The sequence below is a fragment of the Strix aluco genome, chromosome 5 (genome assembly GCF_031877795.1).
Source record: "Strix aluco isolate bStrAlu1 chromosome 5, bStrAlu1.hap1, whole genome shotgun sequence".
In the NCBI taxonomy this organism is placed as follows: domain Eukaryota; kingdom Metazoa; phylum Chordata; class Aves; order Strigiformes; family Strigidae; genus Strix; species Strix aluco.
In genome coordinates this window covers 71,590,613-71,607,760 of record NC_133935.1, presented here as the reverse complement: position 1 = coordinate 71,607,760, position 17,148 = coordinate 71,590,613, and the positions used below count along the sequence as shown (strand labels likewise).

The 17,148-nt window shown below is 37.5% G+C and overlaps 1 protein-coding gene across 4 annotated transcripts in view; it reads right to left on the bottom strand.

The window, feature by feature from the left end:
* Positions 1–1,837: 1,837 nt before the first annotated feature.
* Positions 1,838–17,148, bottom strand: part of CERK (ceramide kinase) — a 47,125-nt gene continuing 31,814 nt past the window's right edge. Inside the window, exons 7-14 of one of the 4 annotated variants that reach the window (XR_012623649.1) lie at positions 17,065–17,139; positions 15,153–15,305; positions 14,268–14,373; positions 11,480–11,550; positions 6,975–7,180; positions 5,572–5,780; positions 5,206–5,322; positions 1,838–4,652 (exon numbers count right to left, since the gene is read on the bottom strand). Coding sequence is in view for 3 of the 4 variants with exons in the window: in XM_074827713.1 (XP_074683814.1) it covers positions 4,553–4,652; positions 5,572–5,780; positions 6,975–7,180; positions 11,480–11,550; positions 14,268–14,373; positions 15,153–15,305; positions 17,065–17,139 (920 nt within the window). In the remaining variant the exon portion in view is untranslated. The other 3 variants (XM_074827713.1, XM_074827715.1, XM_074827716.1) reach the window with 3 other exon arrangements.

Sequence of the window (17,148 nt, the reverse complement as noted above, 5' to 3'; positions counted from 1 at the left end):
CCCATTCCTTCCTTCTTCATAAACTTCTCCTACTTGGGTCCCCCCATGGGCCACAGTTCCTGCCAAAAAACCTGCTCATGCATGTGCTCCTCTGCACATCTGCAGCTCCTACAGGAAACTTGCTCCAGCATGGGCTATTCACAGGCTCCAGGTAGAGATCTGCTCCACCATTAATCTCCATGGGTGCAGGGCAGAGCTGCCTCACCATGGGCTGCACCACGGGCTGCAGGGGAATCTTGGCTGTGGTGCCTCAAGCACCTCCTCCTCCTCCTCCTTCTTCACTCACCCTGGTGTCTGCAGAGCTGTTTCTTTATTTTCTCCTCACTCCTTTCACAGTTGCTGTGCAGTGATTTCTACCCTTTCTTAAGTATGCCATCACAGAAGCGCTACCAACGTCACCAATCAGCTCAGCTTTGGCCAGTGGCAGGTCCATCTTGGAGCTGGCTGGAACTGACTGTCCAACATGGGGGCAGCTTCTGGTGTCTTCTCACAGAAGCCACACATGCAGCTCCCCCAGCTACTAAAACCTTGCCACGTAAACCCAATACACTTCAATACACTCACTGTATGAATTTCAGTAAGGCCAAATGCCGGGTGCTGCACTTGGGCCACAACAACCCCCAGCAGCGCTACAGGCTTGGGGAGGAGTGGCTGGAGAGCTGCCAGTCAGAGAGGGACCTGGGGGTGTTGACTGACAGCTGGCTGAACACGAGCCAGCAGTGTGCCCAGGTGGCCAAGAAGGCCAATGGTATCCTGGCTTGTATCAGAAATAGCGTGGCCAGCAGGGGCAGGGAAGTGATCTTACCCCTGGACTCGGCACTGGTGAGGCTGCACCTCGATTACTGTGTTCAGTTTTGGGCCCCTCACTACAAAAAGGACATTGAATTACTCAAGCATGTCCAGAGAATGGCAATGAAGCTGGTGAAGGGTCTGGAGCACATGTCGTACGAGGAGCGGCTGAGGGAACTGGGGTTGTTTAGTCTGGAGAGAGGAGGCTGAGGGGAGACCTCATTGCCCTCTACAACTACCTGAAAGGAGGTTGCAGAGAGCTGGGGAGGAGTCTCTTGAACCAAGTAATGAGCGTAAGACAAGAGGTAATGGCCTCAAGTTGCACCAGGGAAGGTTTAGACTGGATATTAGGAAGCATTTCTTTACAGAACGGGTTGTTGGGTGTTGGAATGGGCTGCCCAGGGAGGTGGTGGAGTCCCCATCCCTGGAGGTGTTTAAGAGTAGGGTCGACATAGCGCTGAGGAATATGGTGTAGTTGGGAACTGTCAGTGCTAGATTAACGGTTGGACTAGATGATCTTCAAGGTCCTTTCCAACCTAGATGATTCTGTGATTCTGTGAACAGCAGAAGTCTACAGTGCTGAAAAGCATTTTCTCCTGTGCCCGCTATTCCTCTACAATGAACGTATTTTACTTATTAGAGTATGTACTGCATCTGTAATTATTATTGCAATGAAATTCTAAAAAGCCCCCATCCATTTACTATATATTTCCTTCAATTTTTGCAGTTTAGATTTTTCCATAATAAATAACTCTAAATACTTGCACTATAACTTTCTTTTTTTCCCTTTTAATCTTTCATTTACCTTGGTAGAGTTGCTTAGTTTTAGTGTAAGTCCAGCTTCAATAGTTGCTTTCCTTCACCCTTAGTGTTTGTCCACTCACACTTGCTACAAAGCTGTGGCCAACCCCAAGGGAAGCTTATGAATTACTTCTCCACCTGGTTTAATCTGCCCTCATTGGTTACACTGAGCACACTACTGCCAGCTCTCTGCCAAACAAAGGTAGGTATTTTTTCAAATCAGGTTGTGAAATGAAGAAAAAAACCATTGCTGTACGATGTAATTTTATTTTTTCAATGAAATGCCCTAGCGTCATAGAACACATTTTCTAATCTTGAAGCCAGCAAGATTGGGAAAAAAAAGAAAAACTGAGCTTGGTTTTCTTATATGTAATTTCCATATTGAGACTACATTCAGAGAAAAAAACCCCTAGAATTAAAATGTAAGCAAGCATTACTTACGTAGCTCTCTTCTTAAAAATAAACTGGACATGTCATACAACTCACATATGGTGGTTTGCTAGTACAATATGCTACAAATAGAATTATTCAAATGCAACTATGCAGCTTTTCTATTACCTAAGACCTTTTCATTTTATTACGTTGCAACACCGTTACTATCTACTTCATACTTTATTACTATACTACAGAATGATCTTTCCTCCTTCTTTTCCAGTAGCTTGTTTCTCAGAAAGAGGGCCTTCACTGTGGCTGTTTGGAAACACCAAGCACTCAGTTTTAGATATTAAAAAAATCCAAAGCATATCAATATACATTCACAATGAGATTAAGCCTCCATTTTTCATTCTAGTAAACTAATGGAAAGTTGCTGGTTAGTATTTACTCCTGTTCTCATTTATGAGAACGTGATCTGGATAGCTGTAATGCCTCATAAATGCCTTCATCTGTTGGTAAGCTGAGTGTGTACCATCATATCCTGCACAAGAAATACAGCAACTTGAAGTCTGGGTTCTCTCCCAATATTCATGGATAGACCACAATAACTGTGGAACTTTTTAAACACAGGACACTTTCAAAAAATATTTGTATTTGTAGAACTAGTGATCTAGTGGAAGGTGTCCCTGCCCATGGCAGGGGAGTTGGAACCAGATGATCTTTAAGGTCCCTTCCAACCCAAACCATCCTATGATTCTATGAACTGCATAATCTTATTTTAATGGGATTCTTAGTTCAAAAGTACTATTCCACTATTAAACATGGCTTTAAAAATACAGTATACATAACACTTGTGTTACAAATGTCTGAATAACATTGGAGCAATCAACATTTCAACTCATTGCATTAATAAGGAAAGTAAACAGCAGTACCTTTAGAAAAGTATTCAAGTATTTCCCTGAAATACTATATATATAAAAAAAAGATCCTAAATGTCGTATGACTGTACTTTAGGCAACCATAATTTGCAAGTGCTTTCTGTCATACAGAGAATTATGAATAATACTTTGTAGCAAAGATATAACACACCATTTTAATATTAACAAAACTGGAATGTAAATAACTTCAACAGAAAAAAAATCTGCCATTTATAACAATTTTCAAGTGCTTCAGTAATAAAATGACCAATCACCATGGCTTACAGAGACCAAATACATGAGAAACATGAAACTAATACAAGCTGAATAACAGAAGTGCCAATAAATATGCATGAATAGAGAATCATTAGCTGTTCAGACACAGTAACACCCTCAGACGCAGTAAGTTTTACAGAGAACTACACACTTAAGATAGAAGAGAGCAGGGGCTAACTTCTGATCCTCAAACAGGAATAAATCTGTACAAGAGCAAAATTTAGCCCCAAATCTACACACAGAACATGTATGTGCCACAATACACAAATTCATACACAACTTAAATAATCACTCCATCACTATATATGATAGTCTGTTTTTTGCTATAAAAACAAATCGGCACAGTGAATTCATGATTTATCAGATGCCAGTTTCTTCCCTTGACTTCACAAAACAAATTATTTTTGTTTCATACTTAGTTAAAAAACCATTATTTTAAAAACTTTCAATCATCAGGTCATATTTTTAAACTTAACATTCCAACACCTTATTTTGCAAAGACATTTTAACGTATGTAGTAGAATCTCCAAAGAATAGTACACTGAAGTGGAAAGCTTTTAATATATTTTAGATATTTTAAAAAAATTAAAACTTGCTGGTGTTTCAGAAGGTATCTATATTTTCCTTTGCCTGTGCCTTCCTGCTATTATATAAGTATTCCTGCGAGTTGCTTGCAAGACATTTCAGTTGCAGTGTGTGGTATTTGGTATCATCCAAACAGTCATAAAACCCTTTATAATCCCAAAAATGCAAGAAAGCCTTTATAAATAGAATACATAGGATAAGGTATGATCTGTATACAGATGTGCTTTTATTTTTCAAAGTATTTCTAAAGTCTTATTGTTATTACTTAAAGCCAGGAATGTGTGTTTGAATTGCATTGATAAGTTGCAAGGTATAGTCAGAATTACAAAATGAAAGATTTTACTAAAAAGATGCGAATGACAACACTGTTGTCCAGAATTTAAGCTGCATGCAACTACATAACACTCCCAGCAGAAAATGTCTTCTCAAGACACTGAAAATATCTTGTCTTGATATCCTGGTTTGAACAATGGGAAGTCCAATGTTTCGTAACATTTAGATATTATTGCAACACAACTGCTAAATTAGCTCTCTAGAAAAGCACAGAGAATTTATCAGTCATTGTGAATACATATATATACGCCAATCCTCTCTTTTCTAACGTAACCTAGATTACATTGCTCCAAGATATATTTTAATGATTACAATGTTTTTTAAAAAATGACACAATGCAATAAAATGTCTAAAATTATACTGACACCAAAAAAAAAATCTAAAATTTTGAAATACTTGTCAATTTGACTAAAATGCATATTTACTCAATTTCCTTGAGCTTTTATTTTTTCTTCTCCCCACTGGAGGAACAATGTCTATAGTAATTGTTCAATGCTACTCTGGCTGTAGGCAGCTTCATCTTTAGAGTTTTCCTCAATTCCCCTTGCAAATAGTTTCACAAACTGGCAGTGAACCCTGAAAAATACAGAAATCAATTAATAAGAAATGAGTACTACATATTTATTGCTAATAATGCATGAATTTCAAGCAGTTGGACAAAGTCCCTTGCTCCAGATGACAGAAACCGCACTCTCATTCTTGATAAAATCCTACCCTGCAAAGAAGGCTGGATGTTTTCATGTATCCATCACTCCTGTTATTCCTCTCTTCCACACAAAAAGTTCTATGGGGCACTTAGATGAGCTGATCTTATACAATATACGATATTTACAAAAATCTATTTGGACTGCTAAGTGATTATATTTTAGTGGAACACACGTATAAATATTTTGTATTGTGTTTTTGGTTCCCTTTGTTCTAAAAACAAACAATTAACCAAAAAAGCCCCAAACAAGAAAGAAAAAAGCCCTTCAAATTTCACAAACCTCTATTCCCTTCTAATTTGATTATTTGCACAACTGCAAATTTCTTTCTCCATATGCCAAGGGTGGAGATAAGACTGTGTGCTGTGTGTCAAAAACCAAAGTATGGGACATAATAAGTATTTATGTAAGACAAAGATGCTTACTTAAGCTTAAGTTTCATAGGAGAAGCTATTGCTCAAAGTGATGAGGTACTCCACTCATTTAAAAAGAATGCTCCCAACACCACCTTCATCTTCAGCACTTCAAGCACGTATCAGTTCCTGAGAAATAAGTATGACTTCAAAGGTAGGGCCATCCATCTATCTCAGTCAGAGCGATTGTCTACAATATACATGGTTGGAGTATTCTCCGGAAAGGACTCAAAAAAGTAACAAAAAATATTGTTTATTATCAGAAGACTCAAATTTGCTATGCAGAGGCACCTTTTTGGCATATCTTTATGAGCATCTTTAAAATCAGTGAAAAGACTTAATGTTTTCTGGTATATGAACAGAAAAATTGATGCTTACCTCACTTGAATTGCTGAACTGTCCAGAGTTTCTCCATCACAATTCCAGGTGCTATTAGCAATATTACAGCAACAGGCTGGATGATCTCTGCAGAACTGGCCAAAACGTTTCTTTCCTATATCTGTGACGTTGCTTTCATTGTCTTCTGAAAGCTTTGATGTAAACTGAAAACTCTTCACCCGATAAACATCTACAAATGAGAAGTCAAACTACACAGAAAAAAATAAATCAAAACAGGCAATTACAATTAAGTACCTTTGATATGTAAAGCAATTCAGCATGCAGCATTTTGTATTCAAGAAAGTCCATCCACTTCAATTTTCTAGAGGAGCTTACCTGAGGCACAGTGATTTTTGTTTTTAAAAAACTGCACAAGTCAGAAACAATAAAGCCAAAATGGAACCTTACTTTTCAATGGTCCTCTTCGAGTAGCTGCAATACTGCCACTTTATAGATTATCACATAACAGATCCTGAGATTATGAGTAAATAGGGTATAAAAACTATTAAAAATACCTTATAAAAACCATTATACATGGAATCAAAGTCAAAGAGGTTTGGATTGGATATCTGTACTACCCTCAGGACCTGTCCAACTACAGTCCTTAAGACACATGGGCTTTTCTGAAAGCCTTGCACTTCTGCATTTGGAACAATGCCCTGAAGGTGAGAAATCCGTGGCAGTGTGATCGCATCAGAGCTGGGTGTATACGAAAATAAGAATAAAAGGGCAATATTATTACATTCAACAAAACAAAAATAATTTTAACTAATTAATTCAGCTAGAAAAAGTAGGACAATTAAGAGATGCTTTTATAACAGAGGTTGCATTACACTACAATATTGTACAAATGCTTTAAAACAGGCTTTGTAAATTAAAGGAACAATCAAATTAGAGGGTGTCCCCACCTGCCCTGAAAGTAACTTAACTGATATGGACTTAAACATTTATCAAGCTGTAATAAATACAGACACGTTGTTTAGCAAAGGTAATGGAGTATGTCTGTATGCATCTATGGGAAGTGGATGCCAAGGAAACAAAAGCGAACAACGTAAGTTTACTCATAAACCAGTCTGTATTAACATACAGTCACCCTTTTCTTCCTTTTTCTTTTGACACTTTCTTAAGTTTTCAAACAGGGTTTCCCACTATTATGGTAGACACTAACCCAAGGTGAGGACATATGTACAACCCTGCATTTAATCTACACTGCAAAACCAACATAGCCCAGAGAGAAACAGTTGGGAAGCACTGGAAGGGGAATGGCCACAGTAGCAATCACAAAAAGCATCAGAGTTGAAGGGACCTCCTAGGGCTTAAGTTCCCACAGCTTTTAACCATAAACAAACTGTGAAGTTGTCAAACTCCACACTGGAGAATTCACTGTCAAAGGGAATACACACCTGATCATCTTGGTTTGTATGTCTGACAAGATACCGTAGGAAATCAAATCTGGAGCATTTACGAACTAGAATGAGGTCAGCTGAACCATCTGCCAAATGAGCTGCTGGTGAAAGACCTTTTGGACTTCGTGGACAGGCACAGCTCATATTTACTGCATTGATGGCTAGAAATTTCCCTTTAATAACCTTCCATTCTTCTTCATCTTCTGAAACACATCAGTAAAGGCATGGAAATAGGTTATTATTTGATCTACTCACAAGCACACTAAAAAGAAACCATTCTTGGCAACTTAGAAGTTTTTACTGGGCATATTCATGCACTGTAAATACATATCTAAAATAAACTGCATTTAAAATATATATTTGTCATATACTAAAAGAGAAAGTTGCTTTCTCCCTTCGCAGACTGTGATTATTTACTAATTTCTGACATATGCACGTTAAATTCAGGATCAATGTTAATATGGGTAAACCTATAATACCTTAGGCAGGGAAAAGACAGAGGGAAGTTACAACTCTCGTCATGTGAAAGTTCAGGGGGATTTTTAACTTTTTAAAAATTTTATTCTTGCTCTTCAACATGTTTATCTTAAATAAACAATGATGTACAAAGACAGTGGTTTAGTATTTGGCTTCTGAATCAATGTTCGTCTTCTGCCTCAATGCCACAAATTATATTTTTTTAAAAAAAGACAGAAAGCTAAGAGATGACTCAGGGTTCAGCAAGGACCAGCAGGCAGCAGCTCAGGAGTCTGTTTCCACCCCAACCCCAAATGTCTGAAGATGAATACTATTAACAGAGTTGAACTTTCCTGGGTGTAAATCTTCAGATATTTCTGGAAAACAGTACAAAAGTCTGTTTTCAACAATGTGAAACCGTTCTGTTGGAGACTAGCCATAGACTGAGCTTGAATGTGTGATGGCATCAGTACTGTGAAGAGCAGAGGAATTTTCTGGAATAAAAAAACCACTGGCGGGCACTGCAGAGAGTTGTCATCTAAACTGTATTTTCTTTAATATGGATAAAAATAGATTAAACAATGCCTTTGCATTTTTAGATTACACATTGTTGCCTTCCTCACTACAACAAGAGAAACCCATAAAGCAGCCATAACACTCCTTTTCTCCTCCTAATATAAGTGGACTCAGATATTTCAAAAAAACAACTCCACAGAAGTAATGATTGCAGAATAGTCTATGGAGATACCTGTGGTTCTAAGACTGGAGTTCAGGAGTGAAGTGTCATTGTTGATGATGGGGGTAAAATTAAGGAATGAACAAAAAATTATAAAGATTGTTTATATAAGCTTGTTCAAGTTTGACCATCAAACCACATGGCAAGGTAGAAGTTTTGAGGCATATTAACTGGTACAGACTTAGAAATCTAACATTTGTCAATTCCCCATGTTTGGGTTACCTTACAGTTATTTGTAAGGTGTTTCTCTGATGGGACTATAGATGACATTTATGCTATATATTTCACATCCTGCAATTCTGATATTCTTTACTGTCTTAGTTGTAGGAACTTCTCATTTACTTTAGAGAATTATTATTACAATAGCCTAGGTAATTTTGGACCTAAAGTCTATGATGCATTCATTTTGAATTGACCTCTTTCAATCTTTATTCATCAGAAAAATAAGAAAAAATTTGTTTGGAAAGTATTCTGTAGTTGTCCGTTGCTCTTTAAACTTTTCTCGCTTCCTTGAATTTTTATTAATTGGAACTTCTTACCATCACTCTTTAGTAATAGAGCCAAGAAAAACAGAAATCCAGGAAAAATAGAGTAGGATTACAATGTGACAAAAAACTTAAAGGAAACTAAAAACTTTATTCTTTTTCCATCTAGACTATCCTCTCTATCTCCTGATAAATAAATCAGTTGTAACAAGAAAAAAATGCAGCTCAAATTCAATATTTTCACATCATTTGCCAGAGCTGTTTTAGCATTGTTTGCTTTACTGCTGATCTTTTTATGTTGCTTTCAAACAGGACATTACAGAAAGAAATAATTTAAATCAGATTCAAAATATGTATTTTAAGAGAGATGAGGAAGACTTAAATGTCAAACTACAGAACTACTTTGTTCAGGCTGCAGACAAATGACGAGGCCCTCCTTGGAGATGAAGGTAACTCAACAGAACATAAGGAACTACTGGAACTAGAAACATCTGTGTCCAGAACTACACAAGCACTTATTTACAAGAAAACCTGTCATTTTCTGATATACAAGCCACAAAATGAAAACAACACCCTTTACTGATAAATGCTTTTCTTGTTTATCTGAGAAGCACTAATAATTCAGTCTATAGTATGTCTAGATACATGTTAACTTTTGGAGCATGCTCACTGTAATAAGTCTCAAATTACTTAAGGTAGAATGCTTATATATGTTACTGTAATAGATTGTTTTCACCTAGTGGAAAAGTACTGTTCAGTATAAATTTCAGCATGTTACTCAAAAAAAATTTCATTGCTCAAGTTAAGAACAAAGTGAGGGTTTTTACCACATTTTAAATGACCAACTGTTTTCATAACCATTCTGCAGGGTGCATCAGTATAAAGCACAAATTATTTGCCCAAAGTATCTTTCATACAATAGAGCAATCATAAGCTGGGAGACCATAAATGGCACTCATTTCAACTGTCTATTGTGAATATATACTGCAAGTTGCTGAAATCAGCATAAAGTACTAACACTCAAAGTTTACTCAGCACATGGACATAGACTTCTGCACAATACAAAGAAATAGGTTCAGGGACGGCCAATGCAAGCATCCTTCTAATCTTATCTGAATTGTACACAAACCAAGCATGCACAATAAAGGAGTCAGTCAATACATCCTGCTGAGTAAAAAACTCATCTGAGGTGGCAATTTAAAATACATTTTATTACAAATCAAGAGTAGCTGATTGTTATTGTTTGCTTACCAATACTGCATAGAGAAGAGACTGAACTGCAAAGAAAACTGGTTACCAGAAGTAAAATGGATTTAAACAACATCCTACATAATCAGCTGTTTAATGTCTTGTGCAATGCTGGCTCAAACAGTCTTGATTGCTCACTAAGCTGTAGCTTTCTTCCACCTTTGCTGGATCAAAACTAACAAAAGTGGCAGATTTCCAGAAAAACCCCAAACACAATAAAACAAAACAATACCAAACATAATAACCCCTCAAACAAAAGAAAAAAGGTTTGGAAATTTCTAACTACATTTATTTCTCAAAAAGACAGATTTTTTTCATACCAAAAAAGTCTGCTATCAGATTTAGCTCCTAAGAAAATACTATGTAATGCAATTTCTTTAGCTGAATCTGGGCATAAATGAAAACAACTCAAGAAATACTCCTATCTGGCCATCTGTTGACTATATCAAAGATCTGAAAGCAGTAGCTGGGATGAAAGAACTGTATATAAGCATGTGTAACAGGAATTCAAGTTGACATAGGAATCTATATACAGCCTTTATGCTACCAATGAATCTCTGTAGTATGATGATACTCTTTTTGCTAACAAATGGCTGAAACCTGGCACAGATATTGTGTGAAATAACTGTAATTATAAGATAATCTAGGTCATAAGGACCAATGTTTGTGTCAAAAAAATTATGGCTTTATGCACTGGGCTCTACAAGAAAAGAAAAAAAAAAAAGAGTAAAAGCACCAGCAAGCACCCATGGGAAGGCTATGTACTGTTTAAGAGGGGTTTATCCAAGACTATGAACTGAGATGAGAGGTGAAACTCAGCCAACTGAATCTGCATATCTCACTCCAGCAAGGTCACAAGTGTATCAATATCAGTGCCTCCCATTAGGATGTAGTAGTCAGACATAAAGAGATACGAGGAGGATGACTGCACAGAATCCAGTATATTAACAGATGTTTTAACAAAAGGGAGGAAAAGTTATGCCCATAAAAAAATCCATGGAAGTGTACACAGGGGTTGGAATGGGGAAAAAAGATAACAAGGATAGCATAACTAGAGAAAGAGGAGAGAAATCTCATTTATCATTTATACTGCATATTCGTGGGGTATTGTCCACTTAAGTCCACTAGATCAGTTATTAGTTGCCCAAGTTCACTGCCTCATATTTATTTAATAAACAGCTTTACACAGGGTGACTTCTGCGCTAATAGACACAAATTTTTAATCCTGATCTATTCTAAAAGTCATCTTAACTGCTTCCTTATATACTACCTCACAGTTTACCAGTTAAGTACTTCTCACAATAAGAACAGAGTCCTAGCTCACAGAATACTCTTCCTAAAGAAATTCAATACATTGAAATATACGAGTAATTAGTATAAATTTATCAGAATTTTCTGAGGTTTGGCTGAAGGAGACACCTTACATCTTTTTCATGTATTGTCCTTAAACTTTAAGAAACAATGGATCATCTAGTAACTCACAATGCTTAAAAAAATCCCAACACACACCTGAACTGATACATTCTGAAAAATACTTTGTATAGTGCTACACCATCTTACTTTTTATGACAAATTACCTTCATGTTTTAATCCACATTCCTTGTGCTGTTCTGCCAGCTGTTGCTCACTTTTCTTGCAAATGTAACATCTGAAAACAAAAATACCATTCAGTTCCTGAAAACAAAACTATTATTCAGTTCAACTTTTTTGTTTTACTCAATCATTACAAGATTTTTCTCCACCACAAGCAGCATCATGGTAGTGACAACCCTGATGTGGCATGAATCATGATGGCCCTGCAGACAGTATAGGTACTTAAGTACAGTGTTGAAGATTACTGGATGACAGAAATAACTGTATCACAGAGCCATAAGATCACATAGGTTGGAAGGGACCTCTGATGTGGTCCAAAGCTCTGCTCAAAGCAAGTCTTACAGGATCAGGATGTTCAGCATCTTGTTCAGTAAAGTTCTGAACACCTGCAAGGGTAGAGTCCACAAGACCTCCGGGCAATTTGTTCCAATATTTGACTGCTGTAACAGTGAAACACACTACATACTAGAGCTAGTCCTTCATCTCACAAGTGCTGAGTACAGGGGAAAAAAAATCACTTCTCAGGACTTGTTGGCTCCTCTTTTGCTTAGAAAGCTCAATATAAGGTTGGCCTTCCTTGCTGCAAGGACACTGCTAACTCAGGTACAGCTGTTCTCCACCAGAATCCCAAAGTCCTTTTCAGCAGAGCTGCCTTCCAGCCAGTCAGTGCCCAGCCAGTACTGTTGCATGGGACTATTCCACCCCAGGTATACAATATTGCTCTCTCCTGAACTTCAGGAGGTTCCTATCAGCCATTTCTTCAGCCCACCAAGGTCCCTCTGAATAGCAGCCCTGACGTTCAACATGTAACCATGTAACCACTCCTCCCAATCTGGTATCATCCACTGAACATGAGTGCACTCTCTGCCACTGTCCCAGTCCTTAATAAAGATGTTGCACAGTATTAGGCCCAGTACTGATCCTCAAGGGACACCGTTAGTAATTGACTGCCAGTTGGACTTGGTACTCTACCCTTTCTAGGTAGCCTAGCCAGTTTTCCACCCATCCACTTATCTAGTGCACATCTCATCAATTTGGTACTACAGGAAACAGTACTAAAGGCCTTGCTAAAGTCAAGGTATGTAACACCCACTTGTTTCCCCCTCATCCACAGGCTTGGGGACAGAATACATCAGTGAAAACTGGGGTAAAGGAGTAATTTTCCACCCTTTTCTGTATCTTTATCACTAGGTTCCCCATACCACTAAGCAGCAAGACCACAGTTTCTTTAGCCTTTTGTTATGATTGGTATACTTACATAATCCCTTTGTAAGAAGCAACACCCTTCACAGCCCTCACTGATTTCAACTCCACCTGAGCTTTCGCTTTCTCAGTTCCATCCCTGCATGTTTAGGCAATGTCTCTGTGTTCTTCCAAAGTAACCCATTCCACTTCCACCTCCTCTTTACTTCTCAGATCCTTACTCATCCACACTGTTTTTCTATCATGCTTACTCAAGTTTCTGCGTATCAGAATGGACTGTTCATTCTTGTGTTTTGAGGAGGTACCAACCAAATCTCCTGGGCCTCTTTGTCCTCCAGGGCAGTCTCCCACAGAATCTTGCCAAGATTCCTGAATAAACCAAAACCTGCTCTCCTGAAGTTCAGGGTTGCAATTCTATTTTTTGTCTTGCTTACTTCTCTCAGGATTTTAAACTCTATAATCTCACAGTCACTGCTGCCAAGACTGCCCTCAACCGTCACATCTCCCACTTTCCTCTTCTGTAACAAGACCAGCAGAGCATTTCTCCTAGTCAGCTTGTCAATCACCTGCATGATCACTGTTATCACCACACTCCAGGATTCACCTGAATTGCTTGTGCCCAGCCCTATTGCCCTTCCAGCAATTATCAAGATGTATAAAATCCCCTGTGAGGCACTAGGTGCTCTTTACACCCTGACTGAGACCTGGATGACAGCTTTCTTCCTCTGGAGTTTCCCCTGCATCAAGGCACCTGATAGATCAGGATAGTTGCTCCAGCTAGTACTGGAGACTGTGATGAGTAGCATGTCACAGCACTAACGCAGTACAGTCTCAACAAGTTCCATGCAGTTTCTGGCCAAAGTTTCCAGCTCCCCTGTATCCTGCTGTGCTATTTGTTGCTGTAACAACTACTATATCTACAATAGCTACATTCATATATAAAGAAGAATAATAAATACTAGTGCATAACTTCAAGCAGGTGAAAGCAAAGAGAAAGGAAGGAACACTGGGAGATTAAGGTAGGCCCCCATGATTGGAGAGAGACAAGTGAAGAATATCACACAGAACTTATAGAGCATAGTAGTAGTCTATGAAAAAGGCTAAATAGGCTGATTCCTGAGAGGACCTATCCTCAGGACAATCCATGCCAGCTGTTGTCATGGCACTAAAACAATCACTAAAATTGCTAGATCCAATTACAATGTGAACATTTGAGAATTTTTGAATAATTATTTCCATTTGTAAAAGCTGTGCGGCATCCAGACTTTTAATATATTAGCAGTAACACAGCATAGTACCCTCAGCATCTCGTAACTGTGTAGTGGACTGTTATACTTTGCTTCATTTAAAATTGGGGCAGGGGGAGACCAGCTAACAAAATTTTATTACATTTTTGTTTACTGACCTGATAAAATGAGGTGTCCTGTTTAATGAGTCAAAATTTTTACAAGCTTATTTCTTTCAGAGTAAGTGTTTTGATATTAAAAACAACATTTCTGTGACCTCTATTTATGTACAGGCCTTTTCAAATAGTTCATGTTAAATATCCAGAGATAAACATTAGCCTACCCTGTTCTGCAGCTATCTTTATCTCGTGGAGATCCCACTGTGTGTTTTGCTGGTTGAAAAGAAATTGTTCCTTCATAGTAATGATGAGAAAGAAACGTCTTGAAGCCTACATAAAAAAGGTATTAAGCAGTCATTATAAATCCACATTGCAAACATCTCTGCATACATCTCTTGATTGTTCCTCTCTTTCCTTCTCTAAGGACTGCAAAACAATAGTTGCCCTCCCCAAGCTCACAGCTCTTTGTGTTATGTAAAGGACAAAGCAATACCACACCACCCCCACAACTTTTTAAAATTCGCTGATGCCATTACTTTGCTTGACATCTTTAAAAGTCAACTAAAAATTTTAGCTATACATCACTGCGGAATCTTACAATTGGCCTACACTACTTAAATTCTGGTTTTGCATCTTCTTTCCCTAACACAAGATAAATCAAAGAAGGCAAAAAAATACTTCACAGTAGCATAGGATTTACCCAAGTATTAGCTAACTAATCTAAACCACTCATCTCTATAATCAGTGCTGGAAGAAGGACAAAATTAACAATTCATTTCATCAGCTGAATGTCCCAAGATAGAGGAGTGCCTGTCTCTAACTGATTGAAAAGAAAATCAGTATGATTATCACAGAAAATATATTACTTTTTAGGCAGCTATCACTAGGTGACATATATTGAACACAACTTTAGTGAGCATACTGTTAATGCTATCCCCAAAGTTAGGCAGCTTTACATAATGTGATCCAATGTATTCGGTACTACAAGTTGTTTAAAATCAGGTTCAGTCTGCTTCTGATGTGTAAAAGCTTCAGAGAAGGTTGGTTTGGAAAGAGTATATCAACTGATTTAGTATGTTTACATGCTGACAAAAGAACATAATAATTACCTGAGTAATCATATCTCATCGGACCCATCCACCGCTTCTTTTCACTATCTTTTAATATATCTCCATAAAAGCCGTAACCCAACAATGATACAGAGTACTTTAAAAACGTGTTGTTGTGATGTACAGAAGAGACATCCAGAGGCTGACAGTCACCTATGAAGATCAGAAGTGCAAGGTTCTATTAAGGCTTATTTTGTTTGCAACTGCAAACACAACAGGACCTTTAATGTCACAATTTTTTTTTTTAAATATGCTGTATTTATGTCATAACGTATATATGTCATATATCCATATGTATTTCTTATACATGCAGAAAGGGAAAAATAATTTTTAATTGTAATTGGATTTAATATTTAAAAAGCATTAAGCACTAGGTGAGAAGAAAGAGGTCAGTATGCTGAAAATATATAATGAAGAATTTACACTCATTTACCGTGTGGTAGTAAGAGGGGATGTTACAGAAGAGATCAGTGCAGTATCTGTACATCTCTCAGGTACTACTTAATCATATATATCATACTATCAGAGGATAATTCAAGGTGGAAGGGGCCTTAGTAAGTTTCTCATCAAACATCCCACTCAAAGTAGGTTCAGCTATGAGGTCAGATCAGGTTACTCAGGGCTTATCCAGTTTGAAAGTCCTGAAAATCCCTAAGAACACCACCTCTCTGATGTCCTCATAGTGTAAGCTTTGGTGTGGTGGTGGGTTTTGGGAGGTTTGGGGGGGCGTGTGTTGTTTCTTTGCTTGGTTTTTTGATATTTTGTTTGGTTTTGGTTTTCTTTTTTTTCCCCATCTGTTTCACTTTATGTCCGTTGTCTCTCATCCTTCCACCATGCACTACTGTGAAGAACCCTTTATGTTAGTGAGCAATGTTTAAGAATCTCAATATCTGTGTATATCTGCACATTTAATAATCCTGCTAAAATACTATGATATACTAAATCCATCTCTCTGTCTAATCCTAGTCCAGTGGCGTGAACTCTACATATGCTGAACAGAGTTAACCATAGGTTAGTAACAGAGAAGCACATGTGTAAACCTTTGCAACACCACCTCCTAAAACTGCAACTGTTAAGCACTGAATAACAAGTGATAATGAAATAATCGTTATTTGGAAATTCTATCCTTTATGCTTACGCAACATTGTTAGAACTGAAGACCACCTTGCACAATTTTTCAAATTCAGCATTAAGAACTGGGTGACAAGTATGTGGCAAGATAGGATGGACATCACAAATCACAATGCACTGAATATGCCAAGCTGTCTCCTTCAGGCCACATGCAGTTCAAGGACTCCATTACTAGATGACTTTGAGAAGTAGCCATGTCAGCATCCCTACTGACGACAACATATCAAAAAGCATTTATTGAAGAGTAGTTGTTTTCCTCCCTAGTTCGTCTTCAAATATATGACTTACAGATGGTAAAAATGGGAAATTATCAGCTAATTCCAGTCAAGCAGAAGCCATACTTCTAACTTGGCATGGAAGCATTGAATTGCCCAGGACAACTGGACAACTAGTACAAAATACTACTATTCAAGTGTCATAGCTTTCTTCAAGATAGATATGTATATATAAAGAGAGATATAGTCCAACAACTTACACTGCTTATTGTAATTTACTGCTATTTTCAAAAGTGTGCCAGAATGTATGAAAACTTAAGCACCAGACAAAGTTTCAAAACACTATGATCCCTTGAAAACAATGAATAACAGTAGAGAAAGCAATTAATTTTTAACCTCCTGTATTCCAAATCAGAGACTTAAATCTCAGACAAAAACTCTCTACTTCAACTCAGCCATTATGTTCAAATTATATTTCACAGACATATAGAAAGAACTAAATGAAGTTACTAGGTTTGGCTACTTTCATCATTTTCATAACAAAACAGTCAACTATGACCACCCACCTACAATAATATGAAGAGCTGATGTTACTGGATCAGAAATGCCAACAGTTGAATAGCATATGCAATCTGTTGATCCTGAAAAAT